Below are 25,714 nucleotides of genomic sequence, written 5' to 3'. Positions count from 1 at the left end.
ACATGGACACCCGCTGTGTGAAAAATAGCGTGTGCGCGGGAAGTTCCACACGCGATTGGCCTGGGTACGTGTACTACGGGGTGCGCGGGAAGTTCCACACGCGATTGGCCTGGGTAGGTGGGGGTGCGCGGGAAGTTCCACGCGCGATTGGCCTGGGTACGTGTACTTCGGGGTGCGCGGGAAGTTCCACACGCGATTGGCCTGGGTACGTGTACTTCGGGGTGCGCGGAAAGTTCCACACGCGATTGGCCTGGGTACGTGTATTCCGAGGTGCGCGGGAAGATTCACACGTGATTTCAGCAGGGTACGTGTATTTCGGTGGTGCCGGGGAATGCTACACGTGATTTGGCCATGTGGGTCCTCCCAGGTGTTCCCTCTACACCCTCCACGGCCCCTGCAGGCAGCCCACACCACAGGGTACTACCCTGCACCCCTGCTCATGTCCCACAGGCAACCCATCCACCATGGCCATGCCCACCAGCCAACCCACATGTCACCTTGCACTACTGATCACCAACACATGTCTCCCATCACCCCCACCCCCCAGCCACCAGGGGCAGCCTCCACCAGGCCCCCACTCATGTCCCCTATCACCCCCACCCCTGAGCAGTGCAGGGGCAGCGTCCACCAGGCCCCCACTCATGTCTACCACCACCCCCACCCCCCAGCAGTGCAGGGGCAGCCTCCACCAGGCCCCCACTCGTCTCCCCTCACCCCCACCCCACAGCAGTGCAGGGGCAGCATCCACCAGGCCCCCACCCATGTCTACCACCACCCCTACCCCCCAGCCACCAGGGGCAGCCTCAACCAGGCTCCAACACATGTCCCCCTGCATCCCCACCCCCCAGCCACCAGGGGCAGCCTCCACCAGGCCCTCACTCATGTCCCCTATCACCCCCACCCCCCAGCAGTGCAGGGGCAGCCTCCACCAGGCCCCCACTCATGTCTACCACCACCCCCACCCCCCAGCAGTGCAGGGGCAACCTCCACCAGGCCCCCACTCATGTCTCCCATCACCCCCACCCCCCAGCAGTGCAGGGGCAGCCTCCACCAGGCCCCCACCCATGTCTACCACCACCCCCACCCCCCAGCCACCAGGAGCAGCCCCCACCAGGCCCCCACTCATGTCCCCTATCACCCCCACCCCCCAGCAGTGCAGGGGCAGCCTCCACCAGGCCCCCACCCATGTCTACCACCACCGCCACCCCCCAGCAGTGCAGGGGCAGCCTCCACCAGGCCCCCACTCATGTCTCCCATCACCCCCACGCCCCAGCCACCAGGGGCAGCCTCCACTAGGCCCCCACCAATGTCTACCACCACCGCCACCCCCCAGCAGTGCAGGGGCAGCCTCCACCAGGCCCCCACTCATGTCTCCCATCACCCCCGCCCCCCAGCCACCAGGGGCAGCCTCCACCAGGCCCCCAACCATGTCTACCACCACCGCCACCCCCCAGCCGTGCCGGGGCAGCCTCCACCAGGCCCCCACTCATGTCCCCTATTACCCCCACCCCCCAGCAGTGCAGGGGCAGCCTTCACCAGGTCCCCACTCATGTCTCCCATCACCCCCACCCCCCAGCAGTGCAGGGGCAGCCTCCCCCAGGCCCCCACTCATGTCCCCTATTACCCCCAGCCCCCAGCAGTGCAGGGGCAGCCTTCACCAGGTCCCCACTCATGTCTCCCATCAGCCCCACCCCCCAGCAGTGCAGGGGCAGCCTCCACCAGGCCCCCACTCATGTCTCCCATCACCCCCACCCCCCAGCAGTGCAGGGGCAGCCTCCACCAGGCCCCCACTCATGTCTCCAATCACCCCCACCCCCAAGCAGTGCAGGGGCAGCCTCCACCAGGCCCCCACTCATGTCTCCCATCACCCCCACTCCCCAGCAGTGCAGGGGCAGCCCCCACCAGGCCCCCACTCATGTCCCCTATTACCCCCACCCCCCAGCAGTGCAGGGGAAGCCTCCACCAGGCCCCCACTCATGCCCAACTCATGTCTCCCTGCACCCCCACCCCCCAGCCACCAGGGGCAGCCTCCACCAGGCCCCCACTCATGTCCAACTCATGTCTCCCTGCACCTCCACCCCCCAGCCACCAGGGGAAGCCTCCACCAGGCCCCCACTCATGTCCCCTATCACCCCCACCCCCCAGCCACCAGGGGCAGCCTCCACCAGGCCCCCACCCATCTCTACCACCACCGCCACCCCCCAGCAGTGCAGGGGCAGCCTCCACCAGGCCCCCACTCATGTCTCCCATCACCCCCACCCCCCAGCCAAATGGGGCAGCCTCCACCAGGCTCCCACCCATGTCTACCACCACCGCCACCCCCCAGCAGTGCAGGGGCAGCCTCCACCAGGCCCCCACTCATGTCTCCCATCACCCCCACCCCCCAGCAGTGCAGGGGCAGCCTCCACCAGGCCCCCACTCATGTCTCCCATCACCCCCACCCCCCAGCAGTGCAGGGGCAGCCTCCACCAGGCCCCCACTCATGTCTCCCATCACCCCGACCCCCCAGCCACCAGGGGCAGCCTCCACCAGGCCCCCACTCATGTCTCCCATCACCCCGACCCCCCAGCCACCAGGGGCAGCCTCCACCAGGCCCCCACTCATGTCTCCCTGCACCCCCACCCCTCAGCCACCAGGGGCAGCCTCCACCAGGCCCCCACCCATGTCTACCACCACCACCACCCCCCAGCAGTGCAGGGGCAGCCTCCACCAGGCCCCCACTCATGACCAACTCATGTCTCCCTGCTCCTCCACCCCCCAGCCACCAGGGGCAGCCTCCACCAGGCCCCCACTCATGCCCCCTATCACTCCCACCCCCCAGCCACCAGGGGCAGCCTCCACCAGGCCCCCACCCATGTCTACCACCACCGCCACCCCCCAGCAGTGCAGGGGCAGCCTCCACCAGGCCCCCACTCATGTCTCCCATTACCCCCACCCCCCAGCCACCAGGGGCAGCCTCCACCAGGCCCCCACCCATGTCTACCACCACCGCCACCCCCCAGCAGTGCAGGGGCAGCCTCCACCAGGCCCCCACTCATGTCTCCCATCACCCCCAACCCCCAGCCACCAGGGGCAGCCTCCACCAGGCCCCCACTCATGTCCCCTATCACCCCCACCCCCCAGCCACCAGGGGCAGCCTCCACCAGGCCACCACTCATGTCCCCTATTACCCCCACCGCCCCAGCAGTGCAGGGGCAGCCTCCACCAGGCCCCCACTCACGTCTCCCAGCCAACATGTCACCACAATGTAGATCCCTGGCCCTTATGGTCAGCCTCCAAATGGCAAACACCCACCCGAGTATTGCATCCACCCACTTAGAAATTGCAAAAACATGACAGAAGCCCAATTGCAAGTTTTGAAATGAACACATGTCCCTCACATACACCCAATGGGTGTCAGTGAATGTCAAAACCCATATCATGATATGCATGAAACCAATGAGATGATACTACACATTGAACTTTGAAGAAAAAATATGTATTAAAAGCAACATAAATTGAATCAAAAATAAACAAACAATAATAGAAATTTAACAAAAAAAAAAAAAAACAGCAGGCCCGTGAAAAAATGCTGAACCACAAATCATAATGCAAAGGAAAGGTGTCCAAAGTCACAAATTAAAATCGAAAACCATTGCTCCATGGCGAAATCATAATAAAAATTGAAAATCCAAAAGTCAACTATGTACAGATAACTATCCAGGGTCCATGATCCCAACCGAAGAAATGAAACCTATCTAATAACACTACCTAAAAAAAATAACTATATACAAAAATGTGGCCCATTGTCCAAAAGGTCCAAAAATAAAGCCAAACCAAAGGAAACCTAACACTAACTATATAACTATTTACAAGGGCAGCGGGCTAGTCCCACGGCTCACTTCAGGATGTTCCGGGCCAGGGCATCATCAAACTCCTGCTCAATGTCCTGGAGGCGCTCCTCCTTCATGGCCCAGAGGGTCCGCAGGGCCGTCCAAATGTTCCCCCCAAACTCCCTGCGGATTGCCTCGAGGCACTCGGCACGCCTCAGGGCCCTCTGCATGGAGTTCTCCGCCCTGACCATCGTGAGCCGTGCCTCTTCCGCCCGCTGCCGCTCCGCATGTATGGCGTGGCCCAACCGCTGCCACACGGAAGACACTTCCCGTCCTGGGTCCTCCTGCCCTCCGGCCGATGCCTGCCCCTTCGATGTGGAAGGCCCCGAGCCATCATGGCTCCCACCACGTTGCTGCTGCTGCTGCTGCGCCTCTGCCCGTGCACTGCCTCCTGCTGCCTGCACATCCTCCGCTGGCTGGGGTGGAGTCGTTGATGTGGCCACCCCTGCTGGACGTCCGACTCCCGACTGTGGCAGGGATGCCTCCTCCACCAGCCTGGCCGCACCGTCAGAGGCAGCTCCACAGGGCACCCAGGTGACTGGTGGGTGGGAAGATGGCACGGAGGACAACTGGCGCATAGGGGGTTCAGTTGAGGAGGGGGTCTGAGCAAGCCCCATCAAACGGAGGAATCCGGCCTGGGTGACCTGTCCCAGTAGGCCGACGCGGTCAACAAGCCATTCGAGATGACGTGCAGTTCCTCATGAAAAGACTGCAGGTCACCTCGCATGGCCCATTGACGCAACGCCACACCAGTCAGGACAGGCTCAACCCGGACACGGATAGCCACGTCCGCAGGGCAGGCAGAGGAAGGCCAGTTGTCGTTAGCTCATCCCCTGCCAGAAAACGGGTCTGGACGTAGGCATCCCTGCTGGTGCAAGATGAATCAGTGACAGGATCAGGGACAGGATTGCACACAGGCACCTCCGCGGCGACCTGTGCTGCCTCCTGTCCCTGGTCCTGCACTGCACCACTAGCACCAGTGGAATCCCCACCTCCAGACCCAGTCTCTGTTGCTTGCACGGCCTCCTCCTCCACCAAACCCCCCACCAACCTGGATGGCTCCGTGCCATCTTCCCCCGTTGGGCCCTGTGGGGTCCCAGCTGCCCCTTCTGCTGCCAAGGAGTCCATCTCCGACCTCCGCCTCTTGGACCTCCCCCCGGCAGCTGCGGCCTGGGACGCGGCACCGGACTCCTCACTTCCCGACGAGATCACAACCTGGGAGGGGAGCCGGGCCTTGCGTCTCCGGCTGGCGGTGCGATCCCCGCCGCTGTGCTCCACAGCACCTTCTCCGCCCTCTTCATCAGTTGACGCTGCAGACAGAGAGAAATTAAACACAGGCATCAGGGCACTGTACAATGGACACATACACACGACAGTTGCACATGAGTGGCATTGGCAAACCTCAGACATGGCATCACAATCGGCAACACACATGTCATTTCAACTCGCACACATGAGCCATACCACAGCCACATCCCAACTGCCAGCACCATCCATACACATACAACAGCATGAGCAGGCAAAGGTTGCCAGACATCACATGCAAAACAGGGAGTGCACTACACATGCACACACACCACCAGACTTGCATGCATGTGTACACCTCAGCCAACTGTCACAGTGTTCCGATGGGCATCCATGTCATATCTGCCAATCAGGCTTCCACATCCCGCTGTCACATGCATCCATGTTGCATCACTGTTGCACCCTTGTCAAATACACACACATGCACATGTACACAGTGCTGATACATGCAGCTGAAAACAACATACATGCGTGACATCACGAACATGCCCACTTACATACACATTCATCCAAACATGTGTGCCCACACAACTGCATTTGGCATGCAAGCCTACACACACAAGCACCATCCATGTCTCAACATGACAGCCCTCGCATGTGTTAGCCTCACAGCCCTGTACACCCCCACCCATACTCGGCCCCATACAAACAGATGTGCAACCGGCACACTACTGGCACATCACCAATACACAGCTTACAATCATGATGCATGTACACTTACCGCTCGACTCCAGACGGGTCTGCCTCTCAAGGACTTGGACGTGGAGCGCTGGGGATATGCGTTCCAGGACCCTCATCTGATCTTCCGACAAGTGGCCCCGGGCCTTGTTCAGGGTCCTGGACCTGAAGTCCTCCCAGCGCTTCTTGACATGTTGGAAGTCGTGGACTGCTACCCCCTCCGCGTGGAGGGCAGTCACGATGTCCGTCCAGATCCGAGTCCGTCCTTCCTTGTCGGCATGCACACTTCCGTAGAGGGCATCATACTGCCCCAGGACTTGCTCCACCAGGACACCAACTTCCCTGGCACTGACGCTGGTGCCCCTCTGCCTCTCTGGCCGGGGGTTGTCAGTGGTGCCAGATATTGCAGTGCCCGACATGACAACCCCAGAGGCAGGAGTGGGTGGGCAACTGGGTCCTGGGGCTGGGCTGTGGAGCGATGGAATCCCAGTCGGGAGTCTTCGGTTCCAGCAGGGGTGGTCACAGCAACAGCATACCTGGCTGATGTGCAGGCAGCAAATGGCAGGGCACGTGGGCAGCAGGCAGTCAGGCAGCAGCAGATGGCAGGTGGGAGCGTGCTCGGGGCTCTGGGGGGGCAGTAATTCGGCCTTCTGGGCAGGAGCGTGGTCTTCCGTGTGCTTACGCGTGGCCAGCTTGATACGGAGTGATTTGGAACGTGAAAATCATGCACGTCTGCGTGTGAATCGAGGAAAGGCCCTTAGCGCGTATGCACGTCAGCACGCATATGCGATTTCATTGGACCAAAGGCCCTTAGCGCATAAGCGCGTCTGTGACGTGACGCGCGCGGGTTTTTCCCTCATTACACGTGATGACAGAGCACACGTGGATTTCCACCAATCGCGTGTGGAACTTCCTGCGCACCCCAGAAATACACGTACCCAGGCCAATCGCGTGTACGCTCACTTCCCTCCGATTACACGCGATGACACTCGGACGTGCAGTTTTACCACGTGTGCTCCCATATGCGATTTCATTGGCCCAAAGGCCACCATGCTCAGCTGTGACGTCACGCGCATGGCCGTAGAGTATGGCGTGTGTAAAAATGAAGAGATACACGTCCGAGTGTCAAAGCGGGTAATTGGTGGAAATGTCCTCATCGCGTATGCGCGTCTGTGACATGTGTATAAAAGGTACGTGTAGAACGGCATTTCCTTGTACGTGCTTTTCGTGGAGAGCGAGTGGGTGAATTCTGTACTTTACGATTTACTTCATGGCGTTTCCAGTTCGTACTCCCTGTTACCTCTGACAGCTTTTTCTCTTTTCCTCTTTTTCCTGGGCCTGTTTCCTCAAACAGCGTTCCCTTCTACTGTTGTCCTGTCTCCTCAGACAGCGTACAATTCTTCTTTTGGCGGGGGTGTTGCCAACGCGCACACGCGCATATCTTTCACAATTTTGTTCCTGGCAGACGGTGAGTCGCACACGTATTTAACATCTGTGCTTGCCTCGTGTGTCGCGTACCCCTTCAGAGGTCATTCTAGGCTGCGTGTGACACGCATACGTTCATTCTTGTGTTTCTGGGTGCCACAGCGTAGTGCAGGTTTATTTTTCCAGGAGGGGTTGCGTGCACCTTACTTCGCTTTTTTGGGGTGCCTGTGCGTTGCGTGACCCGTCATCTTTCCTGAAGAGTGACATACAGCCTTGCTAGAGCACTAGGGTACGATTACCATCTGGTACCCAACCCCTTTGACCCCCAATTGCCCAGGACAATAGTTCACATCGACTCCCATACGCACAATAACATCAGTGCCATGGATGGGAGGTGACCAAGCCGTAAGGGTGGCAAAGGTGGCCGAGCCCCAAGTGGTGGCCGTGGTGGATCCAGTAGGGGACGTGGCCGTGACTTGCAGGGTGCCCCTAGCCCCCCATGTGTGGAGGAGCAGTCAGGGACACCCATGCCCCCCCCCCGCTTGAGGTTACCCTGGCTGACACCATCCATGCTCAGCCCTTGTTGGACCAGCCCACTGTGGAACCAGACCTGGCACAGGGTGACTCCATGGCTGACTTCCAGGTCAGCAGGTCTAGGCCACGTGCGCCGGTGAACATTGGTGTCATCAGGCCACGTGGATCAGGGGCAGCTAGGTCATCTGCTGCCCCGCGTAGGTAGGCTGGGGAGGCTGCAGGGGCAGCTGCGGCTCCATCTACCCCACCTCTCACACACCCATCCAGGACAGTGTCGGTCCAAGTCCATCATGCTGACATTCCTCCTGACACCATCACACTTGAGCTAATGCCTGCACCAACTCCCATTCTGAGTGTGCAATCCCACGCTCCTGCCCCTAGTGTCCAGAGCGGCGTAGGACACTCAGGATCCCCACCACCTTCCAAGCGGAAGAGGAAGAGTGCTCGTCCAGTAGAGGCTGATGCCCCAGACACGGCTACACAGTCCGGCCCGTCAAGGAAGCCCGGCTTCAATGAGGCCGAACTGAATGCACTTGTAGAGTATGTGTCCGCACATGACCGCGAAATGGTGATTGTTGCAGGATCCAAGACCACACCTGCACAACGTCAGGCACACTGGCAGACCACTGCGGACATCATAAGTGCCCTTGGAATCGTGAGGCGCACAGCTAATGAATGCTACAAGCGCTGGAATGACCTGAAGCGCAGGGCAAAGAATAAGCTGGCCTCAAGTCATGCCGCAACTCTAGTGACTGGAGGTGGGTCTCCAGCAGACGACATAGAACTCACTCCACATGAGCAGGTTGCTGGGACCTATGTCACAGAGGAACAGATCCAAGGCGTGGGAGAACTGGCAGATTACGAGGCATTGTCCGGTGAGTGCACATGCATGTGTGTGTCATCCATGTGCATGGTGTGTGTGGGAGGGCTTCTGTTTGGGGTGCCAGGGGAGGGTGTGTGTGCCTGAGTGGTTCGGCTCACCCATGTGCCTCTTCCTATACATTCTTGGCACCAGCATTTGGGTGTAGCAGCATCCCTTCGGCCAACATTAGACATCCAGCCCAGCACCACGCCAGTTGCCCTTGGAGTGTCATCTTGCCACAACACTGTTGCTTATTTACCTCTGTGTATTCAGGAAGATTGTTTGCATACCACCACTTTTACTCAGGATTTCTCAGTCCTATTGTCACATGTCTGACATGGCTATGGTACAGTGGACTGGCTCAGTTTCCTGGACATGATTAGTTTAGACATGTCCCTGTGCTATAGGACCATTTTTGACTGGCAGCTGCAGGTTAAACATTTGAACCATTACAATGAAAATAATCAATTATATGAGCAAACTGGACTGAATGAACAATTGGTGACATCCTCTCCCTCTTAACTTCATGGCTAAGGTACATGCCATCTGTGTGATGGCATGTGTATTTGACCTGCCAATCACTGGCCAATGTGTGACGCCACTGGTAGGCAGCATGCAGCAAATGTGTTCATCTTCCATCTTGGTGTCATCAATGTGTGCCATCTGACTCCCCATCACACGCAGTGACGGTGCATGCATGGGAGTGTTTTAGTCATGTGGGACATGTGTCAATCAAGTACTGTTTCTGTAGCCTCTCAGCCCTAATTGTGTGCCATAGTGCTAATGCCTGTTTCCATTTGTTTTCTTTTATGTCTTTGCAGGGGAAGACGCACTTGATACTGCTGGGGTTGTGGAGATGGTGCAGACCCAGGAGGGGTCTGAGGGCCGACCGACCACCAGTGAGGGACGTGGTGTGGTGGTGGGTGAGAACCCACAACTGCTGCAGGTCGTGCTCTCAAGGGGTGTCTCTGGCTGCACCTCCTCCGAGCTGTATTCAGGTGTCGATTCGGATGATGAGACCTACGTGCCGTCACAGGTGAGTGTTCCTGGGAGAGATTCTGTTCTGTCCGACCCACCTGCACCAGGGTTAGAACCCTCAGTAGGGATGTCAGTGTTGGCAGGTACGCGTTTGGTGGTTACGGATGCAGGGTCACACTCCGCGACATCTGATCCTGTTCCTGGGCCAGCAGATCAGAGGGGGAATGCAGTCCTGCAGCCTCAGGCAGTGCCGGCACAGCAAGGAGCAGTTCGCCTTGCCCCAGACAGGTGTGGTGCCCGCCGACGTGGTGGCCGTACGCCACCTGGCAATACCGCATGGGAGCAATCCATTTACGGTATGGCAACCCAACAGGCAGCATCATCAGAGATGATGGCTCAGGCCATGGATAGGGTGGCCACTTCCACTGTCCCCCCCGAAAGGCTGATGGAGCGACTACAGCAGGCAACCGACTCCATCTGCCAGTCACACAGGGAGGACATGTTGGCGACCGACAGGGACAGGCGGGCGGCACTGGCGACTCTGCAGGAAGCCAACTCCATAGAGTCCCAGGGCCACAGGGAAGCCCTGAGGCTGGAACTCCATCACCTCAGGACGACTCTTGTTGAGCTTGAGGCTTCAACAAACCGAAGGACAGAACAGCAGCTGGAGCGTCTCACCCGTACGCTCTCAGCTGGATGCAGGCAACTAGGGCGGAGGTCCGGGCATCCCGTGAGTTGTTACATGGGGACCTCCGCACACTTATCCTCCAGAACGAGACCTACCACATCCGCATGCTTGCAGCCATGAAGGAACAGACTAGGGCTTTGTGTGGGCTGCCTCCCATAGTGCCACCACCTCCTGCTGCAGCTGCAGAGGGTGAGGATAGCGACAGCAGTGATACTCCCAATATAGGGTAGCCGTGTAGGCCATGAGCCCATGGAGGTGTTTTTTTTTTCCGCAAGATCCACACAGGTGGGTTTTGGTGTGCACCCTGTCCTCGGACCTCCTGGGTGGCCTCCCCCACCCCCCCCCCCCCCCGGGCCCGTTAATGGCCATTTTTTTTTTTTTTTGGGACAGTGTGTTGCCTTGTGTGGCTCCCCTGGGCATACGCTGCATTGTGGCTGGACACATGCAGGCTTGTCATGGATTTGGTTCAGATGCTTGGGTTTTTGTCACACACACCCCTCCTGCTTCCCGTTTCCATGGGCTTGCAAAGGGTGTGCCCAAGTGACATTGACGTACATGGTGACATTGGACTCCCATGAGCTGTGTGGGCAGTCTGTAGTCAATACTGTGTATACATTCATAGTGCATATTGTTGTTGTATTGTACACTGCATGGTGTATTGATATGTGCCTCTGCATCCATATCATATTCCATATTTGCAGGTCCATTCCTCATGTCTTCACAATGCGTTCCACCTTGGAACTGGAGTCCATGTTGTAAGCAGTGCACCTACACTCTTGCGTGGCGCTAACACTGTATACTTGGAAGTGTTCGGAGGGCTGTCATCATCAGGTGGTGAGGCTAGCTAATTTTTCAGTCTGTAATGTCATGTTTAAGGTAGGTTGGAGGTTGTGTAGGTGATTGGTATTCTTGGTAAGTATTTGGTAATGTGGGTTGTAGGTCCTGCATTACTGTGAGCATTTCATGTGTGGACATGTTTCCATTAGGGACACTGTAGCTGGTGACACTTGGGGCATGTTGTGGGGATTCATTTCTTTCCTCTCACATTGCATGACATACCATGTTGTGTTGTGTGGCCATGCCGTGGAGGGGGTGGGTGACATGGCACTGTTTTCATGTAGTATTTTGCGAGTGGGTATTTATTTCGGCAGCATGGAAGTGTCTTTTCATGACACTGTATTGGTGGTGTTTGTGTAGGTAGGGATGCACACATTGTGACACTTCCACTTGAACAATCTCAGGCTGCTATGGTTCTGACAGTTGACAGTCCCTTTGTTCGTCTTAATTGTCAGGTCGAGTCATCATTGCTTATCAGATGGTATGTGCCAGGGCTGTGTGCACTCCAATGGGGTGTGATTTCTATGTGAAGTAATTAGCCACCAGCTGCGTACGGGCTGCCTCACCCCGTGCCCTCTCCCCTCCCATGCGCAGCGGACGTGCATGTGGTTGGAGATGTGGGGGCACCACCATGTCCACAGCCAGGCCACGGCGTGTTGCAGCATTGTGCAGGACACATGCTGCCACTATGATCCTGCACACTACTGGGGGCACATATAACAGCTGCCCGCCAGAACGGTCAAGGGAGCGAAAGCGTGACTTGAGCACTCCGAATGTGCGCTCCACTATGCCCCGGGTTGCAATATGGGCTGTGTTGTATCTTACCTCTGGAGGCGTGATGGGGTTCCGAATTGGCGTCATCATGTGGGTGCTCAGAGGGTAGGCACTGTCCCCTGGTGAGGAGGCGATGGGTATCATTAGTGGGGTAGTGACATAACTCTGCATCTGACATGCATGCATGTGCAGTGGCATTCATACTCACCAAGCAGCCATGTATGGCCATGCCGCCCAGCTTCTAGGTCCCGGCTTAGGGTAGACATTCGGTAAATGAAGCTGTCGTGGGTGGACCCTGGATAGTTGGCATATACTGAGGTGATGATTCCCTTAGCATTACATACTACCTGCACGTTGATGGAATGCCAGTGCTTGCGGTTCCTATAGATGTGCTCAGATGCCCTGGGGGGACGTAGTGCCACATGGGTGCAGTCAATGGCACCTAGCACTTTTGGGAATTGTGCCACACCGTAGAAATCGAGGGTGGCAGCCTGCCTTTCTGCAGGTGTCCTGGGCAGGTATATGTGCCTACGGACTGATGGGCGTGCAGTGATGATGTTCAAGACCTGGTGTAGGCAGCGTGACTGCGTGGCCTGTGACACCCCACCCACTATGGCACTTGTCCGCTGAAATGATCCTGTGGCCAAGAAGTGCATTACATTGAGGACCTTCTCCAGGGGGCTGAGTGCTTGGGAGCACAGGGTGGGTGATGTGAGGTCATCCTCCCACTCACTGACCAGGTCCAGTATTATGTTTGGGGGAAACCAGTACCTCCCATACACCTGGTCATCAGGCATCCCAAAAAGGCTGGTTCTGGGAGTGAAAATTCGGGCCCTCACTATCCTCCTCCTCCTCCTCTGGTAACCCACGGCCACTGCTGCTAGGAATGGCATATTCATCCTGGCGTATGAGGTTGTTTGCGCGCACTTTTATGCTGCGCGGGTCGACGTACGCCTGCTTCAGGCTGGCGTACGTGTCTCAGGATTGGACCATTTATTTTTCGGCACGTCGTAGGCGAACGTGTGAATCTTCCCGCCCACCCCAGGAATACACTTAGCACGCTCTCCCAGGCCCAGTCGCGGGTAAATATTCCCGCCCACCCCTGGAATACATGTACCCCACTCTCACAGGCCCAGTCGCGTGTGGAAGTTCACGCGCACCCCGCAGTACACGTACCCAGGCCAATCGCGTGTGGAAGTTCACGCGCACCCCGAAGTACACGTACATAGGCTAATCGCGTGTGGGACTTCACGCGCACCCCGAAGTACACGTACCCAGGGCAATCGCGTGTGGAACTTCCCGCGCACCCCGAAGTACACGTACCCAGGCCAATCGCGTGTGGGACTTCCCGCGCACCCCGAAGTACACGTACCCAGGCCAATCGCGTGTGGAACTTCCCGCGCACCCCGAAGTACACGTACCCAGGCAAATTGCACAGCTGGGGGGTGGGGGTGCAGGGGGACATGTGTGGGAGCCTGGTGGAGGCTGCCCCTGGTGGCTGGGGGGTGGGGGTAATAGGGGACATGAGTGGGGGCCTGGTGGAGGCTGCCCCTGGTGGCTGGGGGTGATGGGAGACATGAGTGGGGGCCTGGTGGAGGCTGCCCCTGCACTGCTGGGGGGTGGGGGTGATGGGAGACATGAGTGGGGGCCTGGTGGAGGCTGCCCCTGCACTGCTGGGGGGTGGGGGTGATGGGAGACATGAGTGGGGGCCTGGTGGAGGCTGCCCCTGCACTGCTGGGGGGTGGCGGTGGTGGTAGACATGGGTGGGGGCATGGTGGAGGCTGCCCCTGCACTGCTGGGGGGTGGGGGTAATAGGGGACATGAGTGGGGGCCTGGTGGAGGCTGCCCCTGGTGGCTGGGGGGTGGGGGTGATGGGAGACATGAGTGGGGGCCTGGTGGAGGCTGCCCCTGCACTGCTGGGGGGTGGGTGTGATGGGAGACATGAGTGGGGGCCTGGTGGAGGCTGCCCCTGGTTGCTGGGGGGTGGGGGTGATAGGGGCCATGAGTGGGGGCCTGGTGGAGGCTGCCCCTGGTGGCTGGGGGGTGGGGGCAATGGGAGACATGAGTGGGGGCCTGGTGGAGGCTGCCCCTGCACTGCTGGGGGGTGGCGGTGGTGGTAGACATGGGTGGGGCCTGGTGGAGGCTGCCCCTGCACTGCTGGGGGGTGGGTGTGATGGGAGACATGAGTGGGGGCCTGGTGGAGGCTGCTCCTGCACTGCTGGGGGTGGGGTGATGGGAGACATGAGTGGGGGCCTGGTGGAGGCTGCCCCTGCACTGCTGGAGGGTGGGGGTGATAGGGGACATGAGTGGGGGCCTGGTGGAGGCTCCCCCTGGTGGCTGGGGGGTGGGGGTGATGGGAGACATGAGTGGGGGCCTGGTGGAGGCTGCCCCTGCACTGCTGGGGGGTGGCGGTGGTGGTAGACATGGGTGGGGGCCTGGTGGAGGCTGCCCCTGCACTGCTGGAGGGTGGGGGTAATACGGGACATGAGTGGGGGCCTGGTGGAGGCTGCCCCTGGTGGCTGGGGGGTGGGGGTGATGGGAGACATGAGTGGGGGCCTGGTGGAGGCTGCCCCTGCACTGCTGGGGGGTGGCGGTGGTGGTAGACATGGGTGGGGGCCTGGTGGAGGCTGCCCCTGGTGGCTGGGGGGGTGGGGGTGATAGGGGACATGAGTGGCGGTCTGGTGGAGGCTGCCCCTGGTGGCTGGGGGGTGGGGGTGATGGGAGACATGAGTGGGGACCTGGTGGAGGCTGCCCCTGCACTGCTGGGGAGTGGGGGTGATAGGGGACATGAGTGGGGGCCTTGTGGAGGCTGCCCCTGGTGGCTGGGGGGTGGGGGTGATGAGACATGAGTGGGGGCCTGGTGGAGGCTGCCCCTGGTGGCTGGGGGGTGGAGGTGCAGGGAGACATGAGTTGGACATGAGTGGGGGCCTTGTGGAGGCTGCCCCTGCACTGCTGGGGGGTGGGGGTGATGGGAGACATGAGTGGGGGCCTGGTGGAGGCTGCCCCTGGTGGCTGGGGGTGATAGGGGACATGAGTGGGGGCCTGGTGGAGGCTGCCCGTGGTGGCTGGGGGGTGGAGGTGCAGGGAGACATGAGTTGGACATGAGTGGGGGCCTGGTGGAGGCTGCCCCTGCACTGCTGGGGCGTGGCGGTGGTGGTAGACATGGGTGGGGGCCTGGTGGAGGCTGCCCCTGCACTGCTGGGGGGTGGGGGTGATGGGAGACATGAGTGGGGGCCTGGTGGAGTCTGCCCCTGCACTGCTGGGGGGTGGGGGTGATGGGAGACATGGGTGGGGGCCTGGTGGAGGCTGCCCCTGCACTGCTGGGGGGTGGGGGTGATGGGAGACATGAGTGGGGGCCTGGTGGAGGCTGCCCCTGAACTGCTGGGGGGTGGCGGTGGTGGTAGACATGGGTGGGGGCCTGGTGGAGGCTGCCCCTGCACTGCTGGGGGGTGGTGGTGGTGGTAGACATGAGTGGGGGCCTGGTGGAGGCTGCCCCTGGTGGCTGGGGGGTGGAGGTGCAGGGAGACATGAGTTGGACATGAGTGGGGACCTGGTGGAGGCTGCCCCTGCACTGCTGGGGGGTGGCGGTAGACATGGGTGGGGGCCTGGTGGAGGCTGCCCCTGCACTGCTGGGGGGTGGGGGTGATGGGAGACATGAGTGGGGGCCTGGTGGAGGCTGCCCCTGCAACTGGGAGGTGGAGGTGGTGGTAGACATGGGTGGGGGCCTGGTGGAGGCTTCCCCTGCACTGCTGGGGGATGGTGGTGGTGGTAGACATGAGTGGGGGCCTGGTGGAGGCTGCCCCTGGTGGCTGGGGGTGATAGGGGACATGAGTGGGGGCCTGGTGGCGGCTGCCCCTGGTGGCTGGGGGGTGGAGGAGCAGGGAGACATGAGTTGGACATGAGTGGGGGCCTGGTGGAGGCTGCCCCTGCACTGCTGGGCGGTGGGGCTTATGGGAGACATGGGTGGGGGCCTGGTGGAGGCTGCCCCTGGTGGCTGGGGGTGCAGGGGGACATGCGTTGGTGGGCAGTAGTGCAAGGTGACATGTGGGTTGGCTGGGGGGCATGGCCATGGTGGATGGGGTGCCTGCAGGACATGTGCAGGGTAGGCCCCTGTGGTGTGGGCCACCTGCAGGGGCCGTGGAGGGTGCAGAGGGAACACCTGGGAGGACCCACACGTGCAATTCACGTGTGGTGCTCCCCGCGCACCCCTGTAATACACGTACCCTGATGGAATTGCGTGTGATACTTCCCGTGCACCCCTGGAATACACGTACCCTGCTGTTTTTGCATGTGATACTTCCCGCGCACCCCTCGAATACACGTACCCTGATGGGATCGCGTGTGATACTTCCCGCGCACCCCTGAAATACAAGTACCCTGCTGTTTTTGCGTGTGATAATTTCCCCGCACCCCTGAAATACACGTACCCTGCTGTTTTTGCATGTGAAGCTTCCCGCACACCCCTGGAATACACGTACCCTGATGGAATCGCGTGTGATACTTCCCGCGCACCTCTGAGATACACGTACCCTGCTGCTTTTGCGTGTGATACTTCCCGCGCACCCCTGAAATACACGTACCCTGCTGCTTTTGCGTGTGATACTTCCTGCGCACCCCTGAAATACACATACCCTGCTGCTTTTGCATGTGATACTTCCCGCGCACCCCTGAAATACACATACCCTGCTGCTTTTGCATGTGATACTTCCCGCGCACCCCTGATGCACACCTACACAGGACAATCGCGTGTGGAACTTCCCGCGAACCACTGAAATACACGTTCCCCGCTTGGCGTTTGCTGTTTGCCAGCCCTGTGAACTGGTCCAGGGTTGGCGCAGCCCTTTGCGATTATTTGGGGATTTTGAAGGCTTTTCCTTGCGTGAGGGCATTCTTGGGGGCGTAACTGGCGCTGCTGCAGGGTCGCTGCGCCACGGCTGGTTTTGGATGCGAAAATCCATGAATACGCTGTGCACGGAAATCGATTTTAGCGCACGCGGCTGGCGCAGACATTCGCACGGGCACGTTGTGCGCCAGCCGCGTGCGCCACTTTTGTGCGAATTTCTATGAATTACCCTGTCAGTCTTTTGGGGCAAACCAGATCAGAATGCATAAGTGAACATGGTTAGCCATTGCATACAGTTCTGGACATTTGTGGAGATCCTTGTTAATAGGTTTGCTTCTGGTCGCATTTATTGTTGCTATTGACAAACAGTCTTCTTAGGGATTTGTACAATAAAGTTACTTTCGTTAAGTCCGATAGGTCATTCTCAGATATCTCCTCTGATGTGGTCAGACACGCAGAGGGGAATTACCTTCATAACGTTTTTACAAGCTGCAGAATTCTTGTATTGTCTAATTGATATAATTCTGATTTTTACAGCACTACACCAATTTGATCAAAGTCCTTCAATTTAAAGAGATTGAGAGTTTTGTTTCTGACCTTCAAGGCTCAACCAGAAGGTGTGAATGTGCACAATTTCACTAATTAACTTGGGAAAATTGTGCTTTTCAGTGCAAGCTTGCATCACATGCTGTTGGCACTCACCTAAACCAGGATTGACAGATTCTGAAGAGGAAGGCAACTCTTGACTAATGGTCACACTTTCCGAAGGGGAAATGTAGTTGGTCAGTACTGGTCCTTTTTCTCGAAAACCTGCTTCTGGAGTGACCTGCTTCAATGAAAGAAATCAAGATTGTTTATTGCAAAAACCAATCCGCATGATACTTTATTATATACAGATAGTAATAACTGAATTTAGTACCCTTAGGCAATCAGCGGCAGTTCTTGAAGACATCACATGCCCACTGCCAATCATTGGTGAAACTCTTGAAGAGCTATCGGACACTGTGTCTATGCGATTTGCTGGGGTATTTGGGTCTGGCACACGTTCAGCCATTGAGAAGGGTGTATGTAATGAATGAGTAGAGACAATAGTGGGCAGAGGCGGGCTCTGCCTGAGCAGCGTTTGTGGAGGTTCCTGTTGAAGAGATCCCGGGTGAACAGGTTGCAGGGTAGGGCTGGTGAGGACAGGGTTACTTTCTAGCCGAACTCTCACAGCAGGACTGGGCCTCCCTTGCTCAGCAGGGTATACCTGTAGGCTGGACTCCCTGTGAAATGGCTTCTGTAGTTTCAATTTCATTTTCCCAGGAGGTATATTGAAGGAACTTCTATGGGAAAGTCCAACTGGCCTCTGTAAATGTCAAGTGAAAAGAACGAGCTTAGACAACCTTAAACAATCATTTAAGGTATAAATACCACAAACAAACCAAACTCTTTCAACTCTGATACAGTTTTAACAAGTCATATGGATCTCATGTGAGGCGGCCAACTGCATGTGTTACACCAAATGTTTATAATGCTGCCTTCACTGTGTCTGCAAAGGCGAGTTATTTATCATAACTTTCTATTCAGGACAGGAGTCTAAAATAAGGAAATTTACAAGCAAGGGCACAGCCAATAGGACTGGATATGTATGTGTGTGTGTATATATATATATATATATATATATATATATATATATATATATATATACACACATACACACACACTTTTGTAGAGCGTCCATGGGACGAAAAGTGCCTTCCATCTAATTTTCAAAGCTAGGCCCAATGGTTTAGCCAATGCCTGTTATTCTAGATTTGCCATTTAAGATCTTTCCAAGTGCTTATGTGCTTATACTTCCGAATGGTAAACCAATTACCATGCTCCCCGTTTAGTCTGCAGCCTTGTGTTTTAGTTTCTCTGACCAGCACCTATCATGCAGGCTCCATACATCTGCCGGGATTTATCTGCATACCCATAAAGTCACTGATGCTTTGTTCATACAAATTATATTCAATTTGCACACAGGATGAATTCAAGAGAGTTCAGTCAAGAAAGCTGAATGTGTGGGCGCTGATGTGAGAACAAACATGGTCACCCTAAATTTGAAACTTGTCATAAATAGTGTTACATACTAATTTGTTCGAATTTAAATAAACTGGTTTGGTGATGGAGAGATTCACCCACTACTATGCATTATTACATGCTGCAGCTCAAAGTGACAAACATGGAAATAGCGCACAGACTAAAAATATTTTCATGGAGCTGACATTAAGTAAACAATAAGGGACAACCGAAACCTTTTTAAGACTGCACCCTTGAAAGTACTGCTTTAGTGAGGATGCAACGGGCCAATTAAATACAGGCGTCACATCACAGGCATATCACCAGTTGTTTTAACAAAAATGATGCATGGTTTTGTTAAAACAATGCACACCAACCCTCTCCCTATAGCTAGCAGATTCATTGATACAATTACACTGTTTTGCAAAACAAACAGCCTTTACATGCAAATGCTCCCAGATAACCTAACGCAGCAATTCATTCACTATAATGTATCACTAACCAATGCAGCTCACAAAGAACAACAACACACATAGCAAATATGTTGTGTGGCAATATAATTCAGTCTTTTATTCATAACATGTATTGTATATGCCGCAGCTCAAAGTTGTCATGCACCAGGAAACAGCAAAGTGAATAGAAAAAGTATGACTGAGCTGACATACGTACATAGGCGTTAGTAAACAATGATATGGTTAGGCATGTCCTACCCTTCCAAGGGGCGCCTGTAAAAATCCTGGTTTACAAGATGTCGTGACCCAATCATAAGGCACTGTTTGAATCTTGGAACACACTGTTAGTAATACATTGGGAGTCTCATTAGTATATTCTTTAACCAAACTTTATTGCTGCATAAAAGTGGCAAACATTCATGTATCAAGTAACATGGAAACAAAAAAGCAACATCAGACTACACTCTCGCCAATGCACATAAGGGCCCATTATGATTTTGCCGGTGCAGAATTAAAGCAAAGTACAAGTTTACCAGAGGGGTGGTCGAAATTACCTCCAGCTAACAGCTGGAGGTAATTCTGACACCGTAACAGAAAAGATAGATGGCAATACTGGCAAATCCCCACATGGAGTCCTATGGGAGGACCCTTATGAACGATCAGGTTGAAGCAGTACTTTGAGGACTCAGAATTCACTGACTGTTTTAAGGAGGACACCCGAGACACCACAGGGCTCCATGCAAAATCCAACATTCTACCACACAACTGTAACGACATTATCAATCACCTTTGAGAAGGCCCTTTTAAAAAATTGCAGGCAATTAAACTTGAGGAACAGCATTGCTGCCAATATCTGCCGACAAATTAACGACAAGTCCTAAAAAACTTGAGTAAGAATACAGTGATCATCATCAAGCCGGCTGATAAGGGGAGAGCGATTGTCGTAATGAACAGCAAAGCTTGTGACGATATGGTAATGTCTTTGTTGAATAATAACCAGCATGATCAACATCAGAATTTTGATTGGATCAATAGTGGAAACATCTACCAGTGAAGGGCACAACGGCCAAGGAAGCAGAATGTGTATGTCCATCATCCCCACGTATCCCGACATTGTATGCCCTACCTAAAGTACACAAGGTGTTTCCCCACCACCAGGCCACCCGATTGTTGCAGGCATTGGTTCGATTCTTGAACCCTTGTCTCAATTTGTCGACTTCTTCTTGCAGCCTGAGATACCATGCATGACGTCATACATAAAAGACACTACCGCAGTACTGAACTTGGTAAAAGACATCAACTTTGATCCAAAAACACAGATATTGTTAACACTGGACATAGAGTCATTGTACGCATCAATTCCTCACATGAAGACACTACTAGTCATTGACAAAATTCTAGAAAAAAACATTCCATAATTAGAAATTCCACGCCTACTCTTATTACAACCGAGATCGCCCTTACAAAGAATGTCTTCATGTACAAGGAAGAATTCTTTCTGCAACTATCCAGTACTGCAATGGGGGCAATCTTATGCTGCCAACTTTGAAAACAATCACATTCATGAGAACAATCAGTACAACTGCAGGATCACCCTCTGGAGTAGATACATTGGTGATGTTCTAATGATCTTTACAGGGGATCACAAACAACTGTGGGAATTCACAAACTGGCTTAGTACCAGAAAAAGGTACTTCAAATTCCATTTCTCTTCGAGGAAAGAAGTAGCGCATTTCCTGGATCTGGAGAGTCAGGCAAAAAATGGGCACTTACGGACCGCAGTATACAGAAAAAGCACAGACAGGAATTCCCTACTGAAGTTCAACAGATTTCATCCAAAACCATTGAAAGACAATCTACCATTTGGACAGTATCTCTAGTTCAGGCGAAACTGCAGATTGTGATGAACAAGCGAACGCACTGACCACCAGTCTACAAAAAAGAGGGTTTCCTGGGAAACTGCTGAACTAGCCAGGAAACATGCCTGGAATATCCCACAAGATATTACACTACAGCAAGACAGAACACCAATACAAGAACAGCAGTACTTGTATTCATCCAAACTGAAAAGAAGTAAGAAGGAAATCCTGAAGCTAGGGCTAATCCTTAACGTGGGCACCACTCAGTTGCCGACACCACGCTTTTCACAAAAGCATAGGAGGAATATTAGAGATACACTGGTAAGATCATACCAACCAGGTCTCCTACTGGCAGAACTATCGACCCTGTGGAACATTGCACGCCCGGTGGGTTACATACCATGCAGACTATGCTCAGTTTGCCCTCAAACCTCCAGGTCCACAATAGACCTTTTCTTAAAAGCATTGTGGCAGCAACAGAATGTTACTAATTGCAACACTAGCAATGTGGGTTATCTTATCACATGCCGTGTCACCTGTGATATATTAGTATGACCAGAAGATCAATCAAATAAAGAATCCAGGAGCATAAATCCTTCATACGCACCAAACAACCAAATGCTCCCTTAGTAGAACTTTCCTGGAGAAACGACACATACTCTGATCTTAAATGGACCATAATATATACGTCCATAAAGGGGTGGTGACATGCAGGCGCTGTTGGTCAAGAGGGAACAGAAATTGATTTTTCAGTTAAGAACAGATTTAAAATGCCTCAATAAGAATATAATGTGGCAAACACTAGCCATCCTATGATTGACCTTCACCAAATATTATTCACGCACTCTAGACGGCGCAATACCTAGTAGTTACTATCATTGTAAGGTGCCCTCGGGCTCCATCATAGATAATAACACAAAATATGGAGAAGATAGACACACAGTAGTAGTCAAGAAAGGGAGGAGACAAAAACATTGTAAATAATGCCCAGGGCCAGAGATACTGTCGAATTCATGCGAAATTGTGACATCTCCAACTCACGAGTAGTGCCATTTTCTAGTTACTTAAATGAGTTTGCCTACCAAAACAGTGTTTTCGTGGAATAATATAAATACTCTGATTATTCCCCTCTCTTAAACCTTTACCAATAACCCAATCGAGTCACATTGGACAAGCAACTGCCAAATGCATGGTCCACTATAAGATGCAGTCTGCTTATGAGCCTAATATCATGACGGCACGTAGCTAGGCAACAGTGATATAAAGAATCTGCCGGCACCGACTACCCGAGCGCGAGGAGTTGAGGCTCGGTTGCAGATCGGGGAACAAACTTGGCATTATCCCGGTAAGTTACGGGTTCTCAAGCTATTGCGGAAGATAGCCTCCAAGGGCAAAAATAGAGTGGCACACAACGCACCAACGGTTTTCAGGACATGACTCGAACCAACAGGACTTTTTAGCCTCCTAGCTTCAAGACTGTGCCCTCTATAGTGTGCGATCCCTGGCACACAGCGTTCATAATATCACAACTAGACCATCGGATTGCAGCCTAGCACCCGTTACCATTACCAGTAGCAATGACTCTTTAGCTCTGACTGTGTGAACCCCTTATTTGATGCACTGAGCCTAGTAAATGCACTCAAACATTGCTATATAAAACAAGGACATCCAACAGAATGTTTAAACATCGGGTCTATGGAGCATCTCTCTAGCCAACCATATGTATACATATATTTATGCAATTACAAATCTATTAAGAGAACAGAATACCAATGCATTGTCTATCTATGATCACAGGTTTTCTCTTGCATGAAGTATCCACATGAGAATAGACCTCACCACTTCCATACCACTGATTACCATTTGAGAACCACAAAGCTTAAGTAGGGCTATTACAATAAATTTTAAATAATGTCAAAATACGAATTACATAATCATGAAGCTGTGGCTTTGAATCTCTATGAGAGCGAAGCGATTGATTTTATATTTAAATTTTAGGGTTCCATAAGATGTAAAATACCTCACCTGAGAAGCAGAAGGTGAAATCATTTCAATTGATTTGATTGCACATGAATTGACTCAGAAAGTGAAATGGTTGTATAAAGTGTAAAGACAGTATTAAAGTAGATTCATTGGAGCTTAACACTCCCTGAGGAATGTACTGAAGAAGGTGGTATCCCAAAATTAACCACCGAAACCGTTAGACACACAGGCAGTGAAGGCTAGAAAACACCTGCCAGATACTATGCATACCAGTTAGTCTGAATATCTATCACGACTAACTAATTAAGTCTTCAAATGCACTGATTAGTTTTAAAACATTTATTTTAACTTGGTTAAAACTCCTAGGGTATAGGTCAATAAAGTTAAATATTGCGATACATGCTTCTCTAGGTATTTTGTCCCATACTTCTCCTTTGTATGTTTAAAGGAGGACCCAGACAGCTACTCGTTTTTGGAAAACAGCACTGTGAGAAATTACAAAATCACGTATTTGCCCTCTATTCACAATAACAAAAACATCACTAATTTGTTTCTGTATTCTATCCACTAATATACAGGCAGCCCATCAGCGCCTGGAATAGGAAGGGCGAGTTAGAAAATGGATATGCCCCTTTGTTCTCATTTCTTCTTACTGTTCCTGTTGTACATAAAAATCTACACACTGAGCAACATTTTTGAGCACGTCTTAGGCCGTATTTCTCATTGCAATAGTCTGTTTCTACTTTTTATTGTTTTTAACATAGCTAGCTTGCTGAGTGCAATAGTCGCTCCCAGCTAAGAATTGGGTTTGTCTGTCCTAATTTCCGTATTGAAACCTATAGCTCAGGCATAACCTTCAAAGGTTCAATATAAGCAATTGTCCCCTACTTGGATTGGTAATGGGGATTTACCACACTTACCGGCACTCATAATCTGATGGTAATTCTGCAGGAACCGGTGTCGGTAACGGTGTTACCAGTTGCCAGTATCCTGACGGTAATTCTGCCAGGATACCTGTAATGAGGCCCATAGCTGCACTACTTTCTCAAGAATTACCTACACTGTGACCAGTTTCACCATGATGCAATATTTATGCATCACAGAGCAATTCACTTGACATCCAGGAAAACCACTCTAAATACTGAAAGAGCTTGGAGAGCTAGAGATCTTATCCAGTTTTGCAAATCACTGAATACATATCTTTTTAAATAACTGATTTATGCATGACAATGTATGGAATATGTGTTCATGTTTAAATTATGGAGCGTATCATTCTTAGATCATCTGCATGGTTAATTCTGCTCAGTTCCTGCACATTATAAATGATTCAATCAACCCCTCTATCGAGACCTATAAGGTAACAAATAATCCAACACAAAACTTGTATTCTCTCATTCATTGCATGCTGAGCCTTTTCAGATCACATCCGTGATAATATATGATATGTATGATGATTAACAAGTCACCAAATACCTGTCAGGCTAGTCAAAATGTATTTCTAATTGAATCAAATTAAGATAAATCTATCAATCATTGGGTATACCGCTTACCTACTCACATGATGCACAGTGTTACATTTTATGGTGTCCTTCCTTTTGCATGTCAGCACTACTGCCAACTTTCCCATAGGTGTAATTATACATTAGCTAATAGATCACAATGGTATATTAAATCAACACAAGGAGAGGGGTAAAGGGGCACCTTATAAAAGAATTTAAGGCAACTATTTCAGAATGCAACGAAGGGAGAAAAAAAAACATTAATGAGGCACCATTTCTACATACACCCTTGCAACGAGGCCACTGTGTGCTAGAAAAACATGATGTCTGCAATAATACCACCAAATGTGTAATTACACCAGCAAGTGTGCAATTCCATCAGTGGGTTTATGATACTACAAATGGGATTAGAATACTACCCCATGGTCTGTAACATTACTGCTAGGTTTGCAATACTACCCCAATGTCTATAATACGAAGACTGGGTTGTCAATATCATCCGATCTGTAATTCTACAACTGGGGCTTTAATCCTAACAGCTGGTTTTCAATGCTATTCTTGATTCTGTAATGCTACAAACTGGGTATGTAATGAAACAAACGTAACAGGAATCTTACTAATGGGTCGGTAACACTGCTAGGGAATCCTACACATCCATGTGGCAAGGAAATAACAGAACCTCATCTCCCAAGTTTGCTGGATGTTCTATACAATGTACAGAAATATGGTTGCATATTTACTTGTGAAGAAATCAGAAATTGTGTGTTTCATGTAAGGAGAGAAGTTGTATTTCTCCTCTTGTTCAGCTCTCTTACAAAGCGAGGTTCTACACAAATCATTGTGCCTCCATAGCAAGCAACCCCCTTTTCCAGGTGTTTCTTCTGGTCTAGAAGAGGGTCAGACTTAGATGAGCCCTGTAGTTCATTATGACAAAGGAATGGTGTGTATGTTTCCATTGCAGAGCTTGTTGTGTGCATGCATTTAATTACTACTGCATCGTTGGAGAAAACAGATCAAGTGACTATGCTTAATCCTCATCGTAAGGATTGATGCATATGGTCCCAAGAGATAGACCACAAAAG

At 53.0% G+C, this 25,714-nt stretch overlaps 1 protein-coding gene across 10 annotated transcripts in view; it reads right to left on the bottom strand.

Moving 5' to 3' along the window:
* BEND2 (BEN domain containing 2) overlaps nucleotides 1-25,714 on the bottom strand; it is a 1,020,032-nt gene that overhangs the window by 406,961 nt on the left and 587,357 nt on the right. For 7 of the 10 annotated variants that reach the window (XM_069636821.1, XM_069636822.1, XM_069636824.1 and 4 more), the window contains 2 exons: nucleotides 17,716-18,144; nucleotides 17,499-17,625 (listed from right to left, as the gene is read on the bottom strand). In XM_069636821.1, the coding sequence (XP_069492922.1) occupies nucleotides 17,499-17,625; nucleotides 17,716-18,144 (556 nt within the window). The remainder of the gene's footprint in view (nucleotides 1-17,498; nucleotides 17,626-17,715; nucleotides 18,145-25,714) is intronic. The other 3 variants (XM_069636826.1, XM_069636828.1, XM_069636820.1) reach the window with 1 other exon arrangement.

The sequence above is a fragment of the Ambystoma mexicanum genome, chromosome 7p, assembly GCF_040938575.1.
Source record: "Ambystoma mexicanum isolate Mex_15411 chromosome 7p, UKY_AmexF1_1, whole genome shotgun sequence".
Lineage (NCBI taxonomy): Eukaryota > Metazoa > Chordata > Amphibia > Caudata > Ambystomatidae > Ambystoma > Ambystoma mexicanum.
Note: the sequence above shows the minus strand (reverse complement) of the source record. Positions and strands in the feature narration are given on the sequence as shown.